This window comes from Anolis sagrei, chromosome 4 (genome assembly GCF_037176765.1).
Source record: "Anolis sagrei isolate rAnoSag1 chromosome 4, rAnoSag1.mat, whole genome shotgun sequence".
NCBI classification, from domain to species: Eukaryota; Metazoa; Chordata; class Lepidosauria; order Squamata; family Dactyloidae; genus Anolis; species Anolis sagrei.
This window is the reverse complement of record NC_090024.1, coordinates 139583913-139604418: the sequence shown is the minus strand read 5'-3', so window position 1 is coordinate 139604418 and position 20506 is coordinate 139583913. Positions and strand designations below refer to the sequence as shown.

The 20506-nt window shown below is 38.6% G+C and overlaps 1 protein-coding gene across 3 annotated transcripts in view; it reads right to left on the bottom strand.

Moving 5' to 3' along the window:
- Positions 1 to 20499, bottom strand: part of KIZ (kizuna centrosomal protein) — a 76755-nt gene extending 56256 nt beyond the window's left edge. Inside the window, exons 1-5 of one of the 3 annotated variants that reach the window (XM_060774078.2) lie at positions 20344 to 20431; positions 11479 to 11515; positions 7418 to 7480; positions 4958 to 5120; positions 2727 to 2816 (exon numbers count right to left, since the gene is read on the bottom strand). In XM_060774078.2, the coding sequence (XP_060630061.2) occupies positions 2727 to 2816; positions 4958 to 5120; positions 7418 to 7467 (303 nt within the window). In that variant the 5' untranslated portion in view covers positions 7468 to 7480; positions 11479 to 11515; positions 20344 to 20431. Of the gene's footprint in view, positions 1 to 2726; positions 2817 to 4957; positions 5121 to 7417; positions 7481 to 11478; positions 11516 to 20343 lie in introns of all 3 variants that reach the window. The other 2 variants (XM_060774076.2, XM_060774077.2) reach the window with 2 other exon arrangements.
- Between the last annotated feature and the right edge of the window lie 7 nt (positions 20500 to 20506).

The following is a 20506-nucleotide window of genomic DNA, read 5'->3' as shown; positions in this document are numbered from 1 at the left end:
TGATTTTGTTCTATGTCATTCCACTGGAAAAATTACACTATGAAACTGCATAGAAACAAGCGTGCATCTTACAATCAACAGCATCTTGGAATTGAAGCATTGCAGTATATGAAAATGTGCAGTATGATTCCATTCACAAGACACTAAACCATGACCCCTTCCATGAGCGTAAAGCCACAATGATTATAATAACTGAAAATATTGACCACCTCCTCCCTCAATGCATCTGTCAGCTGTTCTCTGAGTTTCTAAGATTTTCCCCCTTTTTTTGTAACTTAAGCTTTTTTTTCAAAAGATTATTAATTTTTTATGTAAAGGTATTCTGATATCACAAAAAGAATAATGGGACCAAGCCTTTGGGCAGTACAAGGAATGATCAGGGATTATGTGCAATAGATATGATATTTGGAACGGCCTGGACTACGATTGTTGGATTGTGTGATTTTAATTGTTTATATTGATAGATTTTTAATTCCAAGTTTTAATGTTAAATGACGTCATGTTTTATGATTTAATTGATAATTGTATGTTATTATCGTTATGTTAGGTTTCTGTATGTGAGACATTGAATTTTGTTGTAATTGTGTTGGGAACTGCTTTGAGTTCCCCGGTGGGGAGAGAAAAGCAGTATACAAGTGAAGTAAATAAATAATAAATAATCAGCTGGGACCCACAGGACCACATGATCATTTATTCATCTATATCTATATCTATATCTATATATATATATAGAGAGAGAGAGAGAGAGAGAGTGTTATACTATCTGGTTCCCAACCTTTTTTTTTTTTATTATCAGGGACCACTTTGACCCAGGACAGCTCTCCAACATTAGTACCAAAAGGGTTACGAATTGGTTTTTGGTCAACTTTAGATTCGGTTTGGATAGACCACATCAGCTCTAGTGTCTGATACAGAACATATGCCATCCAGTAGTGGTCCACAAACCACAGATTGGGAACCACTGTACTATAGCATAATTAGCTGGGCTCCAAAGTACCAAGAACTTCCAAGAGTAAAGAAAATTTCTCAACCTCAAAATTTCTCAATTGTAGTGTACCTCCCCTCCTCCAAACCTCTAAAAGTAGCAAATGCAGTTATGGGAGAATGAGACACCCCCCCCCCCTCCTTTTGCATATTTAGAAATATTTTCTGCTTTTGATTGTTGTTTTTGGAAACCAGCTATTATTTATAGCAGAATCTCATTGCAGTTATATGGTTCCTTACATGTCATTTAAAAAAATGAATAAATCACCATGGCAACAATTCATAATATAGGGGTACAAGACAGGTGAAGAGGAACAGAAATTCTGATACTCGGGAATTTATCAAACCAGGCCACAAAGGAAATGCAGTCTTCTTTAAGAGTAAGAACTCCAAGGACATATTTAAAAGAAATACACACACACGCACAAACAAAATAAGTTAGTATTTTTGAACTCTCTATATATTGTTTCATACCTATAATTCATACAGTCTAGAAGCCCTACTTCCATAGGTCAAGGATAGTGAAGCTCACTACTCCCTATATGATGGAGAATGGCCTAAATTCAAGGTTTCTTCACCTTTTTAATCTTTGGCAAGAGAAACCATCTATAAACTCAGATTAATGCCTACTAATGCAATGAAGAAAGAAAAATGGAAACCTTCCTACTTTTACACACATACACACAAAAATAGTGTTGCCTCTGTTTCTTTCCTGATAAGAGTCTTAAATACCAAACAGTTAAATGCATAATAACATTTACTGGCAGCAAGACAGCCTGCTTAGCTGATACATAAAGCAGGTAAAAGGAGGAAAAGTTAATTTCTTGGCTGAATGATTCCATCGGTAGCTATAGGGCAAACTAGAAAGTCTTTTAGTAAAGTAGCAGTTGATTCTTCTATCAATCTGCAGCACACATACTCTTCCAAGGAATGCATTAAATATGAAAATCATATCCTGTTATCATCTGTTTCCAGCTTTCAGCCCAGTAAGCTTTCCTTAATGAATGCTGTAGCCTAAGGGACAAGCATGCTGTTGGCTTTTCTGAATAATGGAGTGATGCTACCCATTTTGGCTTATTACAATATCGACTAGCTGAGGGGGTTTCACACATAGTCACAAGTGACTACTCTTGCCAGCATGCTCCAAGTTATTACAAGATGTTTTTAGACATTTCATCTAAAAGAGCTTTCCTGCTTTTAGGGAAGAAAAACAGCTCTGGTCTTGAACTGTATCATTTATATGGAGATAGGAGGAGGGATTAGAAAGCTGCATTACTGCAGATATATAGCAGAATATATTTGAGTATTCCTTGTCAGGCTTTGTCTGTGGCTTAGATATGCAATCTTTTTTTTCCCTTGGCTTCTTTTGGGAAAGGAAGGTCAACATGTACAAAATTATAAATGCTACATGTTTAGACTTACATTTAGAAGATTTTGCCATAGTTTTGAGTTTAAAATGAAAGACACTAGATGAATAAGGATGATTTGTTGCTTTTTCTTGATTATTAACTCTACATTGGACTGCTTTTTCAGCAATATAACCGAATGGTGGCAATAACCACAGAATAATTGTGTGTGTGTGTGTGTTTAAAGAAACTGAACATTGTGAGCATGATCTGGCCAGAGCTAAATACTCCCAAGTCTCATTGATTTAAATAGGAAAGACTGAAACTTCTAGATTAATGAACTCTGAAATGTTAAGAATGATGCATCTTACATGGTTTCAAGATATTCCAACTTACCTGGTTTTTAGCATCACCACTCTCCTCACTTTTTAATATATGTTTTGTGTTAAGTCTCCATCTACTTTTAATTTCTCTTTCATATTCTGCCTAGTATAAAGACAGATATTATAAATCCGGATTAAGCATTTTTTTAATCAAGACAGGTTGTGATAAATCCAAAGTATAGTTTCACTCATTTCACTGGGAAGATAGTTAAACATATGGTTAAAGTCTCCCACTGAAACTAATGGAAATTTCAAATGCTCTCTCTGAGTGGATTGGAGGCACACAGTAATAAATGCATTATATACAGCCAGTCCCTGAGTTACGAACATTTGATTTATGAATGGACCTCCCCCCTCCCTCCCTGCCATGAAATCTTAGTACTGAACCAAAGTGTGTTTATATCTCTCAACCTCCTTCTTCCTGTCGACATCTCTCCAAACCCATTTCCCTGTTCTTCCTCTTGATGTCTCCAAACCACCTTTTCCTTTTTTCCCCAAGGATCTCCCCAACCCCAATTCCCCTGTTCTTCGTATTGACCTCTCCTTCATCCTCCCTATATCTCTCCAACTCTTATCTCCTCTCCTTCATGTCTAACACCAATTTTAATTGCCCTGGCTCAATACAATGCAATGCTGGGATTTGTAGCTTGGTGAGATAGCCACCTTCTTTGAAAAAGAAGGTTAAAGACCTTGTAAAACTACAGCTCCCAGAATCCCATAGCAATGAAACAAGGCAGTTAAAGTAGTATCAAACTGCATTCGTTTAACAGCATAAGTACAACTGAATGTTTGCCTTGCATGTTGTCAACCACTCTGAGTTCTTGTTGGGAGATAGGGCGGTATACAAATAAAGGGTGTGTGTATGTGTGTGTGTGTATAATACTATACACCTCAAATTGATAAAAAAAGGAAGCTGGGGCAGAATAAACAGAAGAGGCTCCTGGAAGGAAGGGTTATCGATTTCTACCCCCCCCCCCCCACCCACCCACCCAATCCCATTGCTTGGAAGCTTTGGTGTTTTTTAAAAAAGGGACTCTAATTCCATAGAAACTATAATATGAACCTTTTCCGGCCAAATTACAAAGAGTGCACATTTTGCTGGACCTGTTCCAACTTACAAATTCAACTTAAGAACGAATCTACAGATCCTATCTTGTTTGTAAATTGGGGACTGTCTGTATTTTAATGTAAATATTAAATTGCATGGATATTCTGGACAAATTAATGACTTTCATTTCTGGGGTATATCATGAATGCTTGAAGTTTAAAATATTTCCTATGCACTGTGTTATTTTTTTATCAATTTGATTGCATTAACACATATAACACTATTGGTTCCTTCTTCCTTCCATACAGGACACCATATACCAATTTATATTTTGCTGTAGCAAATGCTATCTTAGACTGCATTAATAGTAATATAGTTTCCAAGTTAAGGGAAGTAACAGTCCTGGGTAGCAATATAGGGATGACCAACTGTACAGTTCCCAAACTAATTAAACCAGGGTGAGGAATCAATAACATCTGGAGTTCCACAGCCATCCACCGTTGTGCTAACAAACATGGAATGGAAACCAAGAAAGACATGGGCAGAGAAACCTCAAAAGTAGCACAGTAATCAATGTTTTTTCATTCAACAACAAAAGGTCATTGAAGAATACTTCAATAGCTGATAAAATTAAGCCATGTGGTACACAAATAAATATCTATGAAATATGTATTTTGTCTATATTTCGGGGGGTGTATTTATTGCAGGGCCAACCCATTTTGTAACTAGCAAATAGGAACCCAGAGAACCATAATATTATAGGAAGAATAGCCAGAGTCCTCTGTGCCTTCGATCCTTTCCAAATTTCCAAAGCTAAAAGAGAACGTAGGTTCCTCAAATTAGAGACAGTCTCCTGTATCCACAAATTATGTATACATGGATTCAACCATTGGCAACTTAAAAATAATCCAAAGAAAATTCCAGAAAGCAAACCTTAATTTTGCCATTTTATATAAGGGCAAACTCTTTACTATGGCTTTGTATATAATAGGACTTCAGCATCCATGCACGCTGACATCCAGAGGGATCTTGGAACCAAACCCAAGTGGATACCAGGGTTCTGCTTATACATATGGGGTACAGGAAAAGAATTATTCTAAAACAGATTTCAGGACTGATTGATACCAGATTCACGGGTGTGCTAAGTCCAGTTCCATCAAAATTCTTGTCCAACTTAAAAGTACAGAATACAATACCTTTAGCTTCTGAAGGGATTCTGAACTTGAAGCAAACTTCTTAATATGAGCTTCAATGGAATCAAATTCTTTCAACAAATCCTGGTTACGAAGCAATGATTTCTTTTGACGTTCACATATTTCTTTCAGGTATTTTTTTAGCTGCATGTATTTCAAATTAGTCCTATAAAAAGGGGTAAGAGCAAAAACATTACTACAACTAATATAAAAGATAAAGGTAATGCCATGCTATGTATACCTGATTACTTTTTTGAAGACAAATATTCCTTGTACAAAGGATTCTCATGGAGATCTTGCCTTTAAAAATGTACAAAGTAAAAAATTGCAACAGTATTGGTTTCTTTTCCATGCTAAATCTGCACAGAGATTTCTTCAATGAAATATTCAATGGAGCAATCAAGAAAACAGTTCTACATGTCTATTCCCTTAAGATTTATTTCATCTATCTATTTTGAGTTGTACAAGTTATCGTTCTTAAGACATTGAAGAAGCATACAGTTTTCACACCTCCAAATGGAAGTGATCTCCATATAGGCTGCATCCATTCACATATCTTGGCTTCTTAAACTGTGATGTGCTTCAACAGCTTACCACTATATGCAGAATATCTGCTCTCCCTTTATGTGCATGGTTATTTGGATAACCACAATTCAACATTATATCCAAACACATAACTATGGTAAATGTAGGTTTAAACATGAAACTGGCTTTGATCATGTTTTGTTTAGAGGCAACTAGCTGCAGGTCTCAGTTTGGATATAATGTAAGATAGTAGAAAAACTCAATTACATAGTTTCTTAAAAGGCTAGCTGACCACTTGACTTAAAAAAAATCCCGATGAACTTTTAAATAAAACAAAACTACTCTCACCAAAATCAGTAAGTATTACATATGCCCAGGATTTTCTATGGGTTCGGGAGCAGGGGGGAGGACACAACTGCATAGATCAGTGGTTCTCATCCTATGGTTCCCCAAGTGTTTTTGTTTACGACTCCCAGAAATCCCAGCCAGTTTACCAGCTGTTAGAATTTCTGGGAGCTGAAGGTCAAAACATCTGGGGACTCACAGATTGAGAACCACTGGCATAGAGGCGATGGAATCTTCTCCCTGCAAGTTATACTCCAAATTGTTTTGGTTTTAGGCACATAACAGTTCCGAAAAATTTACTCCCCATTTTCACCCAAAATTTGCATCCAAAGCTCTCAAAGATGCTTCCATACATCATGGCATAGGCTTAACTGCGTTAGTCTATTGCACCAAAGAATATCAACATCTAAAATTGACTTTAATTTTTATCTTACATTTAAAAGTATAAAGGCTTATCGTGACAGAATATATAACACATACATCACAATTTCGTTTCTAAAATACCACAAGACACTATAATTTATTTGTACCATGAGAGGTTTGTTCTAGTGTTATACTTGGTCAGCAGAGGAGGCCCTGTTCGCGGTCTCACCCCTGTCTCAAGCGTGGCTGGTGGGAACGAGAAAAGGGGCCTTCTCTGTGATCGCCCCCCACATCTGGAACTCCCTCCCCAAAGAAATAAAAATACCCCCCTCTCTCCTCTTCTTTACAAAACTCTTGAAAACTCATATATGCACTTTAGCTTATGGGAAGGAGGAGGACTAGAACACCTTAAAATAAAACCTTACCAGGATGCTGGCAACCCATCCTAGCCCTGGAGGCTACTACACATTATTTTATAATTTTTATGCATTTTAGTTGTTTAGATTTTATTATGGTGTAAATGTGTGGGATTAGATTTATTATGTTTTATTTGATTCCTTATTTTTACTTATTTTTGCCTAGTTATTATAAATTTTTACTGAAGTTGTTTTATGTGTTGTCTCGATTTGGTTTGTTTGTTTCATTATTATGCCATTGAATGTTTGCCACTTTTGTTTGCCACTGAGTCCCCTAGGGGAGATAGGGCAGGTTATAAATAAAGCTTTTTTATTACTATTTATGTGTGTGTGTGTGTTTGTGTGTATGCAAGCTCTGGATTCAAAGGGAAGGATTTAGTGTTTGTTTTGCTGTCTTTGCCCCTGTTCAAAAGATTTTACCATAGTTTCTGTCCCTGTGAAAATTGGATTTTGAAAAATTTGGCTCATTGCAGAAATAAGGATTGGTGATAAAGCTTTAGTGGAGACATCTTTTCCCCATGATAACTCTTTAAGGAATTTCCCTTCCCAGGGGTAGATTTCTCTCACTTCCTGTTGTTTCAGCCCCATTCTTAACTATGAGTCATTTGTAAGTCAGATGCTCATAACTCAGGGACTGCCTGTATTTGAATACTTCCAAAAATCCTGATATAAAACTGTACCAAAACAACATTTCAAAGTTGCATTATGCAACATAATAACTCTAAGGTTAACAACTACTTCTGGTTATTTATACATTTAGCTTAGTGCGTCAATAGTTAAGAATAACAAGCATATCATGCTTTATGAGACTTACATGCAAGTATCAGGTTTTCTGTATTCAAGCATTTCTCTTTCCAGCTCCATCCTCTTTGTTTCACTGAAAGAATAAAATGATGGAAGCATTATATAAATTGTATATTTTACATTGCAGTGAACAAAAGATAGCTTTTATACTTTTCCCCAAAATGAACTGCTCATTCATTTATTGCCCTGGAGTCACCAATAGCTAATTACATTGTTAATCAAAATGTTTTACCCTTCTATTCAAGATAAAGCAAGACCGTTATCCAAGATAGTAAAGTAGTTCTAAAGGGAACCACACATTTCTTCTGATGACAAATACTTGATGACTACATATGAAGCATCACTTATAAGTTTTTTGTAGCCTCTCACCACATGGTGGCAGGAACACAATCCAGTATTGATTAGAAAAACCGGGAAGAAGACACATTGTGCAGATTTTGTGCTAATCCCTGGGCTCTATAGCCAACATGCTTTACAATTGGTTATATATGCACCATACTTTGGATCATAGGGCAAAGGGGTGCTGGTAACCGCTCGATGTATTTATATATTATGAACATTTCTTGTACAATTTCTTCCCAGTTTATTGAATAATACTACAGGGTTTCCCACATCAGAATATATATCGGTGCTATGAACACAAGAGTGTATTGCTAAAAGCTATCTCCTATGATTAAAATATAATTGGATGAAAGTATGACACTTGACAAGCTATGCATGCCACAGTGGTTGCAAAAGTGGATTGCAGTCCAGTGCATCTAGAGAGAAGGTTAACCTAGAGAGACCGCTACAGTCTAGATCAGGCATGAGCAAAGATTTCCTTCTCAGTGGGGAAAGGGAAACGGCCTGAGGCTGTTAGGAATTGTGGGAGCTGAAGCCCAAAACACCTGGAGGGATGAAGTTTGCCCATGCCTGATCTAGACTGTAGTAGCCTTTCTAGGTTTGTGGTCCACAACTGCCCGTGTATTCAAATCTTTTTAAATTTTTAAACAATTGAAAAGCTGTGCAGATTCAAGCGGCAGTGCTATATTCTGAAGGCATTGCTATAAAGCTATATTTTTCAATGGGACTGAAATGAAGCCAAAGTTGACATCAACCAGGCCTACAAGGAAAAACCATGCCTCAGTCAGAATACATCAACCTTCATGCAAACATATAATATAGCAAAATATTTCCTTCAAGAAATATGTCCTATTTTCAGGAGCACTTTCGCTGTAGTTCTTGTAGTCTCTTCCAATTCTGTGATCCCAAGCTGGGACTGTGGCTTGGGGTCCCAAGCCATTTAAGACTTCAGATGTCTTCTTCAGCATTTTGATATTTTGGCAGCTACTGGAATAACTATAAAACCAATGTTATATGGTTTCTAATTATTTCTTTTACTGGCGCATTTTGCAGTAGCTGCAGCTTCTGAGTCATCTTCAAGGGCAACCCTACATCAAGAATATTATAATAGTCTAACTGAAGTTATCAGTGCAGGAATTACTGTTAATCAGGTACAAGAAATGCCAGAGCTGGAACCATGCAGTAGATATCACTAAATACACTTAGGATTCCAATGATAGATATAGAGTATTTCTAATCTTTGCATCCACTCCCTTTTAAAAATATTCCTGGACCTAAGAACCATCAACCCAGCCAGCCACCCCATTGATTGAAAAACAGCTTCCGATTACTAGAATTCATCCAGCCCACTAAAGCATCCGGATATTCATTCAGTACCTGAACAGCATTTGATGACCCCAATAATGAAAAGAAGTAAAGCAAAATGTCAGAATACATATGGCATACCACCTAATGATCTTCCCTAGCAACTTCAAAAATGTTTATCAGAATGGGCAGAAAGATACAGCCCTGTTGCAGCTTAATAGCCTTGGATAGTTCTCAATACAGGGTAATTTTGTCAGAAACTAACTTTATAGATAGGAGCAAAACCAGGCTACAATACTGCCTCTCATGGAGTTGGCAACTGTCACAATTTCATCAGCTGACCCATGATTGTGGAATGATCTTCCAGAAGAGATCTGACAGCCAAATGAGCTGTTAGGATTTTAAACAAAACTGACCCTTATGCAAAGACATAACAAAAGGAATTGTGGGGGATCCCTCTTGGTGCAATCTTAGATATAGGGAGGTGCTGGAGAACAGCAGCACTATGGACTTAGGAATCTTCTGCATTCATACTGAGGCTGTCCTGACACAGCCAGCTGAAGGACTTCATAGCTTCCTTGATAACCATGGAGTCATCCTAGTATATCAATAGCCTGAAAACATGTGGCCAGACACACTCTGAATCTGCGCTTTGCTGGTAGGCCACAGACCAGCAATCGATGGCTCATAAACCAGCATGGGTCCATAGACTACTACTTTGACCATCACTGTCTGGAGAGATTTTCTGGCTGACAAGCTGGCAATTCAGTCACACCTTTGTCTCTCTGTGGAATAGTGCCAAACATCCACTCTGATATTTTGGATCTCATCATTGTGCAAGATTTATAGATGCTTCACAGACAAAGAAACAATCTGTATGGTAGACCCTAACAAGGCACAAAAGCAGTTGTAGGTTTAGACTACACTCTGTTCACCTCTGTTCTAAAACAATACTTCATTGCTACTGGAGGAATGCTTCTGTTCATTACAGCTGGTCCAGGAACATGTACATTTAAATCAATTAAGAGAACAAAACACTAAGAACTTTTGTTCAGATATAGATAAGGAAAAGGTTAAGAAGCTGGGTATGCTTAGCTTGGAGGCGGGGAAAAGACTAAGTGGTGATACAATAATCATATTTAAATACCTGAAGCAATGTTTTCTGTTATTACAGAAAGTAGGACATTGACCTATTCATTCAAATCACAAGAAAAAAGATTCCTGCTCAATATGGGAAAGCACTTCTTTACTTTTAAGTGCTGTTCAATAGTAAAATGGGGAGAGGTCACATTTGGAGGTTTTTAAACAGAGGATGGATGGTCAACTTTCAGGAGAGCTTTCATTCAGTGAATATATGACTTTTACAAACATTTTGAATTTAAGAGCTATATTTTTTTTTCAAAATCTAAATGTGTCGTGTTCATAATTATGTAAATCCCCAAGGTGGCATGAAGTGTAATACGTGCAGAATAAAAATTGAGTTGACAAGTAATTTCAATCTCAGTCAGGCCCGTAACCAGGATTTTGATTCGGGGGGAGGGGGCTGAGTCTGAGAGAAAGAGGGTCTACCCTAGCAAACCTTTTGTATAGTTACCCCAATACCCCCATGCATATAGAATATATTGAGCATGGTGATCAGATCATAAGATGAATAAACATAACAGTTGAAATAATGTACCAGTAAGGCCTTCTCCCAGACCACCATGAGAATTTCGGGGGGGGGGGGGGCTGAAGCCCCTCAAGCCCCCTGAAATTCCCATGGTGGTCTGCGAGAACCATGAGATCAGGCTACACGCCTGATCTCAGTCAACCACAACAATTTGAGTCCAAATTCTGAGTCCTGGATAAAAATCTGAGTCTTCCAAAGTTCTCAGATGGTTCAAAAAGGATGTTAAATGTAGACAGTTTTATGAAACAAATAATTAGATTGCTGAACTCTCTATATACATATGGATCTGACTATATGGGACTGAATTCCAGAAATATTCATGCACCTTTAAGTAACTAAAGTTGCCCAATGTCATGCTTAAAAACACACTTTGAGACGGCTTTATTATAAATAAGCTGTCTTATATATAAATAACCTGTTAATGAGTATTTACACAAGCTTTCACTCTACTTAGAAATATTAACGTTTGAATTAAATAAGTCTCATTTAAATATTTTCCCAATTATTTTATTATGTGATAATATTGTAGCCCTATTACCTGCTGCTACACATGCATAGAATCACACCAATTTTACACCATACCAAAATCAGCCTGTCAATCATGAACAGAAGAATACAGAGACGGATAATTTTTAACCTGCTTGTTGATCTCTCCTGTTTCAAGTGTAAAACTCCCATCTTTCACTAACAGGCAAGAAATTACATTATTACATTGCTCAATGAAAGCATTTTAATTTTCCTTATGAGTAGCCTACCTGTTTTATCTCCTCCATTCATAGTGCCTGTTTGACCCTGTTAAGAATACATTCAGTCAGAGTTGATATGCATTTGCTGTACTCCTATGTGCAGCAATGACAGAATGAAGTGACTCTTCCATGCTTCTTTTCTAATTAACTTTTTAAAATACTCTCATATGGAATGTGTCTCAGAAGATTTTTCATCCAGTAACATATATTTTTATTATAAAAGGCATTTTACCTCACTCTTCAAGCAAAAAAAAAAAAGGTTCCCAAGTGGCTTAAAAAAATATAAAGTAAGACACCCATGGCTTATACACTTATATTCTAAATCAAGGATGGGCAAAGTGCTGGCCCCAAGGGTAATTTTTCCTGCCTTCAACCACTCTAGACTCCCTAGCTACCCCCTTATTGGTCAAAAACAACTGGACTAGCAATTCACCCTTTCAATATGTTCCAAACATACCTACAGTGCTTAAAATATACTGCAGGTGTGTTTGAAAAAGTACTTCAAAAGTACAAGGGGACTTCACCCCACTTCTGATTTTTGTAAGTGTTGTTCTTAAGCAATCTATGCAGCCTCTGGAGGGCCTATGGGACAATAAATTGGCCCACCAATCTGCCACAGTTACGTGCCCCTGATTTAAATCAGAGTTTCTTGGATCCCTAGATCTCCATCCCAAGAAAGGGGATTACTTACTCCCAGCCATAAAGAGACTTATTATTATTATTATTATTATTATTATTATTTATGTTTATTTATATTTTCCCTTTTCTCTCCATACAGAGACTCAAAGCGGCTCAGAACTAAAGCATTGAAATACAGCTTAAAATATACAAATATACAAGTATTAAAACAGTACTGAGCATCATTGAAAGCATATAAAATCACAGCAGACCCTGACAATCTTAAAAACCTTCTTCTTTAGAAGCCTGCCTGAATAAAGAGTTTTTAACCTGCTACCTGAAGGATAGCAGGGAGGGAGCCATTTTGGCTTCCTCAGGTAGGGAGTTCCAGAATCGAGAGGCAGCCACCGAGAAGGCTCTCTCTCGTTCCCACCTATTGAGCTTGAGATAGAAGTGGGACTGAGAGAAGGTCCTCTCCTGAAGATCTCAGGCCCCGGGCAGGTTCCTCCAAGGAGATGCAGTCGGTCTGGACCTGAATATAGCCAGAGTATACAGTACTACTTTCATTTTACAGAGGGCAACACATTGGAGGTACCTATCCCTCTATGCCAGTGGTTCTCAACCTGGGGTCCCCAGATGTTTTTGGCCTACAGCCAGTTTATCAACTGTTAGGATTTCTGGGAGTTGTAGGCCAAAAACATCTGGGGACCCCAGGTTGAGAACCACTGCTCTATGCACTTCAGACTTAGATTCTAAGTGCTGGTCACAACAAAACATAATTAGGTACATTTGATAAATCAGTTTGTCAGAAAAGTTGGGTGTTGGCTGCAAAATAAATAAAGAAAAATAAGTAGAGTCTTGTTTATCCAACCTTCGCTTATCCAACACAATCCAGGGTGGGAGAAAGACAGAACCCTTGTCTGTTTTGGTGCTAAATTCGTCAATACAGTAATTACTACATAATGTTACTGTGTATTGAACTGCCTTTTTTCTGTCGATTTGTTGTAAAACATGATGTTTTGGTGCTTAATTTGTAAAAACATAATGTAATCATAATGTAATTTGACATTTAATAGGCTATTCCTTAATCCCTCCTTATTATTCATTTTTTTGCTTATCCAATGTTCTGCCTGCCCGTTTATGTTGGATAAGTGAGACTCTACTGTACAGTGATGGCAAAGAAAAACGCTTCGACATTATAGCTTCCTAAGAGGTCAAATGAGTAGAAGAAGTCACTTTGAACAACAACATGATACATCTGGCTACAGTGTTTTTCAATTCAGCAGTACATTGAAATGAAAAAAGTGCTTCAAAATGAAGTTGTAAACAATATACACAGTATATTGAAAAAATGAAAAAAAATAATGTATCACTGGCATGAATGTTCATATTCAGAACATTTTAAACAACAGTTTTGTTTCTAAACACAATACAAAGAAGAGGGTAATTTTGTGAAACATGCTTAGGGGGCGGGGTGCACAAAATATTATACAAAATCTTCACCACAAAAATCCTGAAATGTAAAACTGAGAAAATTTATCTTGATGCATCTGGGAAACAAAGTGGCCCATTTGGAGATATATCAAAAATATACAATGTGATAAATCTAAACAAGATCATCAAAGCTGCTGTAACCAATCTATGTTGCATATTCAACAGTTGCCTCCACCTGAATAAGCAACCACATTAAGAGGACACTGCTATTTTAATGGTACACCAGCAATTAGGAAAAGTATCATTGTACTAAGTGAGAGAACCCTGTTTGCAAGGACTTACAGCAGCGCTTAAATATGTTCCAATTTTATGGAAACAGAAATGGAAAAAAGAATGGCTCTTCAACAAAGGTCAGTTCTCTCAGTAGTAACCACTTTGTTAACAGATTTTGATTTAAATCAGATCTAAGAAAAGTACTGTTCCACCACATTTAATTAAGAGTACATCAATATTATTGAACCGAGTTATAGATATCACTACAGGAGAAGTACACACTAAGCAAGTATTCTGAATTCTTCTCAGATTAATTTTAAATTTATCTAAAAATGTGATCCTTTGCTATCATTCAGACTTTTAAAAAATCTAATTTTAAAATGTTTTCATTTTTCTCATTTTAAAAGTATGTTTATTAATCTTAAGTAGAAAATTGTTCTGTGATGATACTGTTAAGTCTTCCCACAAAAATATATAAACCAGAAAATTTTCCCTTCAATTTTATGTTTATTTCTTAATTTCTTGGGTTCAAAACAAAGTTTCTCTTGTTTGAATTAAAAATAAATAAAATAAAACTTTTTAAAGACAACAAAATGGTGCTGGTGCATTGCTAATGAAAAAGGATGGTAAGAAAATACTCAAAGCAGACATTATGCTTCATGTGGTTAGACACTGTCTGGCCCAATAGGATAGATATTGAGAAACACTCTTAATTCCACACACAGAGACTTTCCTTTGGGCACTGGATATTTCTATCCCTGAAACATTTTTGGGACCAGGAAATCCCCAAACTTATAACAACCAAGTTCTTTTACCCTAATGTATTGTGGTTAAAAAACAATTAACCACTGATTTCTTAACATTCCTGTTCTTCACATACCATTTGCGCCCAGTCAGTCTTTGAAATAAAGGCAAAGCAAGAAAAATACTAAGGCAAAAGCGAAGGTCCTTTGTCAGCAACACTGTTCTATACTATCAAAAATCTATTCTCATGTGGCATGCCGGTGTAAAGCAGGGCCCCCAAACTAAAGCCCATGGGCTGGATACAGCAATCCAAAGTCATTTACCTGGCCCTCATCCTAAACTTTAGACTTAGGGTCACCATAAGTCTGAAACAATTTGAAGGCACACAACAACAATCCTAATTAACTTGACTCTCTCATCAACCAAAAAGCAGACCCATACTTCCCACTGAACTACTGGTACACTTATGTTGGTTAAAATTGATTTTCATTTTAAATAATGTATTGCAATAAGTAGAAGATCCAGACCTCTCACTAGGCATACTGAGGCATCTGTTCCAGATGACAGAGGCTGGGAAACAAATGTGGCAGCCCCCAGCTGTCCTTCCCAAGCCTCCCAACCAGTTTCCTTCTCAGAGAACAGAACTGTGGGGACTACATGGCCCATTTTGCATCCCTTAAATTACTCTGCTATCTTCTATTGGTTCAGTTGCTAGTCCAACTGGCTTTTGTGAAATTGAGATTGATGTTGCTTCATTTCTTGCAATGGGTAGCAAGACATCTTGTGCCAATCCTAGTAAATATTGTTTATTTAATTAAACAGTTATATTGAGATTTTATATGTACTATTAAGATGTGCCAGAGTGCATATTCTCTGTAATTATGGAGCCCTTAATTCTAAAGAGTGCTAATTACATTAAAGAATATGTCTGTTAAGAGTGTATTTCTAGGAATATATAGGTATACCCTAATTAACAAACTCTGACAGTAAAGTTTCTTTCTACAAAGCCCATTTTTCTTCTTCATTCTCTGTCTTGCTGGAAGATGTTTAGCAGCACTATTATTAAGGGGGTGGTAAAGAAGGGATAGTGGAATAGACTTTCAGTGTTGATTTCTAACAGCATGTCTGTAATAAACAATGCAATAAACCTTGAGTTGGGTAAGAATGGGGTTTTGCTGATTCCACTGAAGTTAGGCATGCCTACCTACAACAGGCAGGATAAACAATGTCTGTCTCCAAAATCCCTTCCTGAGTTTGCTTGAACAGCAAAACAAAGCAAATAAACTTGTATCACTAGATACTCCTCAGCATTATTATTTCCAAACTGGAAATAAGAAAAGAAGCGGCAGGTGAAAGAAAAGGTTATTTCTGGATGCATTTTGGTGAAGTCTTTCAGTGGCCTCTTGAAGGTCCAAGACATTATGTGTTCTCCAGGTTTACCTAACGGGTTTGATTCAGGTAAGTCTTAAATAATGGGAACATTATGAGTATGGAATAAAAAGTTTACTGAACCATGTTGAAGTGCTCTTCATTGTAATGTCAGAACCTATCCCTATTCTTTCCATGTTATTTTGGCCTTTGTTACCAAATTTTCTGTTAATGAATCAATGCCCAGAAGTATCAACTTTGTTAAGTGTGAAACCAGTTGTTCATAGTTATCACACTAATAAACCGTTGGCGGATTTACACTGACCCATAATCCAGGGTGGATCAGCATGCTGAACACCAGATCGGCCCTGGGTATGGTCCTCAGAGCAACTCCCCCAGTTGCTGCAGAGGCAGGAGGAAGATCTCACCACCTAACAGTGCTGTATGCAATTTGATGCTGCTTGGCAGCCATCCTAACTGTGTGCCCTCCCCTTGTGTCACATCAGTCTCTGGCTGCAACATGGGTCCTACCTGTTAATTGTTGCATGCTGTAATGTCAGCCAGTGCACAAGGGAGAAGAACCTCCCTCTTCTCCCCCTTGCCATCCCAGCACACCCCACTGCTTAGGCCAATGTAACTAACGGTACATGACAGAAGACAGCTAGGCCCATGATGTAGCTATAGACCGACACGACACGGAGGGCATGGGGGAAGGGGACTGCCATCCTGTGTCCCTGTAAACATGGGATGTAATGGGGACAGAAGAGAACAGTTTCATTTTGGTATTGGCCCAATTCTTCCTACAGGTAATAAGTCATGAGAAAGTCTGAATTCTGTGACAAAATTTGGCCAACACAGGACAAGGTTGTGTTACGGTTTACTTCCTTGAATCAGCCCCATGCAGCATTTTCACAAGCAAATACTGAAAGGAACAGAATGTTTCCAAGAAAAGGAAAGTAAATGCTCATACTAGTGTTTAGTTGGTAAAGTATATTAATTTGAAATGAGGTGCAAAAAACAGTTGCATTGCAAACTGCTGAGAAATTTCTCTGTCACACAAATAACAACCGTCTCTTTTTCATATAACCATCCAAATTTGCAAACGGAAAAACTGAAAAAACAACTGAGGAGTTTAGACTACATATACAAATTTACAATCTACACTCAATGGATTATCCAGGTGATGTGGAGGGTGCCATTTCTTGGATACAAAAAAAATTGAAAATCAATAAAATTCTATATATACCTACTCAAAGTACATTAATTCAGCAGGCCTGCTTCCAAATACATGAGTATCTAAGCTTACTTATGTTTATGAGAATAAAGTCTTCACACATAGAATCATGGAATCACAGAATAGTAGAGTTGGAAGAGACCGCATGAGCCATCCTGTCCAACCCCGTCATACAGGAAAAACACAAATTACCCCCTGACAGATGGCCAATTTTGTTTATTGCCAGGTTACACAAAGAGATGAGAGGTTTGGCATAGATTCACTGAACTTTTCAATTGGTAGAATATGAAAAAGTGAAAATATGAAATTGAGCAGTCTAGTGTTGCATCCCTTCAATCCACTTCGTTCCACATACTGTATTGAAGGGCCTGGGGACACAGTCTCACTGCAAAGACTCTGTAAAAGGTGCTGACAGGATTCCCAGGCACAGGAATGAAATAAAATATCTCACATGAAAGTGAGATCTTCAAATGCTCCACTGCACACACAAGATCTCCTCATCAGGGGCAAGAGGTGTGTGGGGGGGGGGGGGGGCGGGGCGGAATCAGAGCTTAGTCCTACTCCTGTAAGCTAGTTTTCTTGCCATTAAGAATGTCTTGCATGACTTGAAGTGTGCTGTTGATCTACCATCTCAGAACTACATCGATAGCATATTTCATCTGCCATTCTTATGATTGCTCAATGTACATTATTGCATACATAAATATATGTATACCTGAAGAACTCTGCAAAAGCCTATGCTACCATCTTCATTCTCCCTGTCTGCACAATCCCTTTGCATATACTAAATATTCCGTGAATATTATACTAAATATATACTAAATATTCCTTCAATATTTAGTATATTCCGGCTTTCATGTCTGGAATCACTGGGTTGCTGTGAGTTTTATGAGCTGTATGACATTCTCTCCTGACATTTCACCCACATGTATGGCAGGTAGCCTCAGGCAAGTGGATTTATATATCTGTGGAATGTCCAGGGTGGGAAAAAAGCTCTTGTCTGCTTGAGGCAAGTGTGAATATTGCCATTGGCCACCTTGATTAGCATTGAATGGCCTTGCAGCTTCAAAGCCTTGCTGGTTGCTGCCTGGGGGAATCCTTTGTTAGGCAGTGTTAGCTGGTCTGGTTTATTCTTGTCTGGAATTCCCCTGCTGTTTGAGTGTTGCTCTTTATTTCTGTTGAAATTATCAACATGCTTGTGGATTTCAATGGTTTCTCTGTGTAGTCTGACTACGTTCAGCAAAGGACAAAAAGGATCCTCTCACCTCTGTAGAAGTCTACCATATAACATGCAGCAGTGGACAAGTCTACATTGGGACCACCAAATGCAGCGCCCAAACACGAATCAAGGAACATGAAAGGAACTGCAGACTAATTCAACCAGAGAAGTCAGCCACAGCACCTAATGAACCAACTTGGACACAGCATATTATCTGAGAACACAGAAATTCTGGACCTCTCTAACAACCACTATGTCAGACTACATAGACAAGCCACTGAAATCCACAAGCATGTGGACAATTTCAACAGAAAGGAAACCATGAAAATGAACAAAATCTAGCTACCAATATTATAAACTCTAAAATCAGGACAGTAAATAAAGAGCAACATTAAAAAACGGGGAATTCCTGACAGGAATCAATCAGGGCCACCTAACACTGCCTAACAGTGGATCCCCCATCCCTGGGGCAACAACCACCCAGGCTTTGAAGTTGGAAGGCCAATTGCAACATTCACAGGTACCTCTAGCAGAGAAGAGTTCTTTCTCCCACTCTGGACATACCAGAGATATATAAACCCCATTTGCCTAGTTTCCAACAAACCTCACAACCTCTGAGGATGCCTGCCAAAGATGTGGGCAAAACGTCAGGAAAGAATGCTTCGGGAACATGGCCACACAGCTTGGAATACTCACAGCAACCCAGTGATTTTGGCCTTGAAAGTCATGGACATCACTACAAGGAATATTTAGTATATGCAAAGAGATCATGCAGACAGGGAGAATGAAAATGGTAGCATAGACTTTTGCAGAATTCTTCAGGTATACATATATTTGTGTATGGGTGCATTTATGTACATTGAGCAATGAACGATTTTATTTATTTATTGATTGATTTATTAATTATTCGAACTTATATGCCACCACTCCCCTGGGGCTCGGAGTGGCTTACAAGAACAGGCTAAAATCAAACACAATTTAAAAACAATTTAAAATTTAATATCATAAGAATGGCAGATGAAATATGCTATCGATGTAGTTCAGCACACTTCAAGTCACATGAGACATTCTTAATGGCAAGAAAGGAGATTCCATCTGAACATGAGGAAGAACTTCCTGACTGTGAGAGCTGTTCAGCAGTTGAACTCTCTGCCCTGGAGCGTGGTGGAGGCTCCTTCCTTGGAAGCTTTTAAACAGAGGCTGGATGACCATCTGTCAGGGGTGCTTTGAATGCAGTTTTCCTGTTTCTTGGCAGGGGGTTGGACTGGATGGCCCATGAGGTCTCTTCCAACTCTATGATTCTATGAAAACTAGTTTACAGGAGTAGGACTGAGCTCTGATTTGCCCCCCCCCCCCCCACACACACACATACATACACACACCTCTTGCCCCTGATAAGAATTCCTTCCACACAGCCTGGAAAACTCACAGCAACTCATTCCTTGAAGTGTTTTGGATTTAGGATTTGGTGGGGGAGTACCTGTATTTGCAAATATGTACATAATGAGATATCAAGGAGGTGATATGAAATGCATTTATGGTTCATATAACGTCATATTCATAGCCTTGAACCACCAGAAAGCAAAGGCGTCATTATCTCAGCAACCCAGGCGGAGAATTTTGAGTTTCAGAGTTGTTCAGATTTCGGAATCCCCCATTAGAGATGCTCATGTATCCAAGCATCCCATCCCAGTGACTCAAGGAAGGCTCTTTCCCACCCGGTATCACCTTCTCTCCATTCCCACAGGCCTCTTCCTCGAAAGGCGTTCAGCCACACCGGCCTTCTGGCCCCGCCCCCAAACTGCCCCGTCGCTTAGCAACGGAAAGGCAGGCCACGCCCGCAGAGGCACGCGCCGCTCTCTGGACTATACCAACCTGGGACGGGGGGAGGGGGGGAATAAGAAGTAGGAGTTCGTTAAGCGGGATGTACCACTTCCCTAGGGAGGAAATAAGGAGGTCAAAACAAAGAGCGCGGAGGCCCCACCTGTCCCGAAGGTGCGCCTGAAGGCGACGAAGCCGCTCCTCACAGTCACCGTCCCCGCAACCAGCCGCCGAAGGGTTCCACACCCCACCTGCCCCGGCAGCCATGGCACAAGCGCAGCAAACGGGCCCGTCCGCCCTTGTTTATTTCCCGGCGTCTCTAAGCA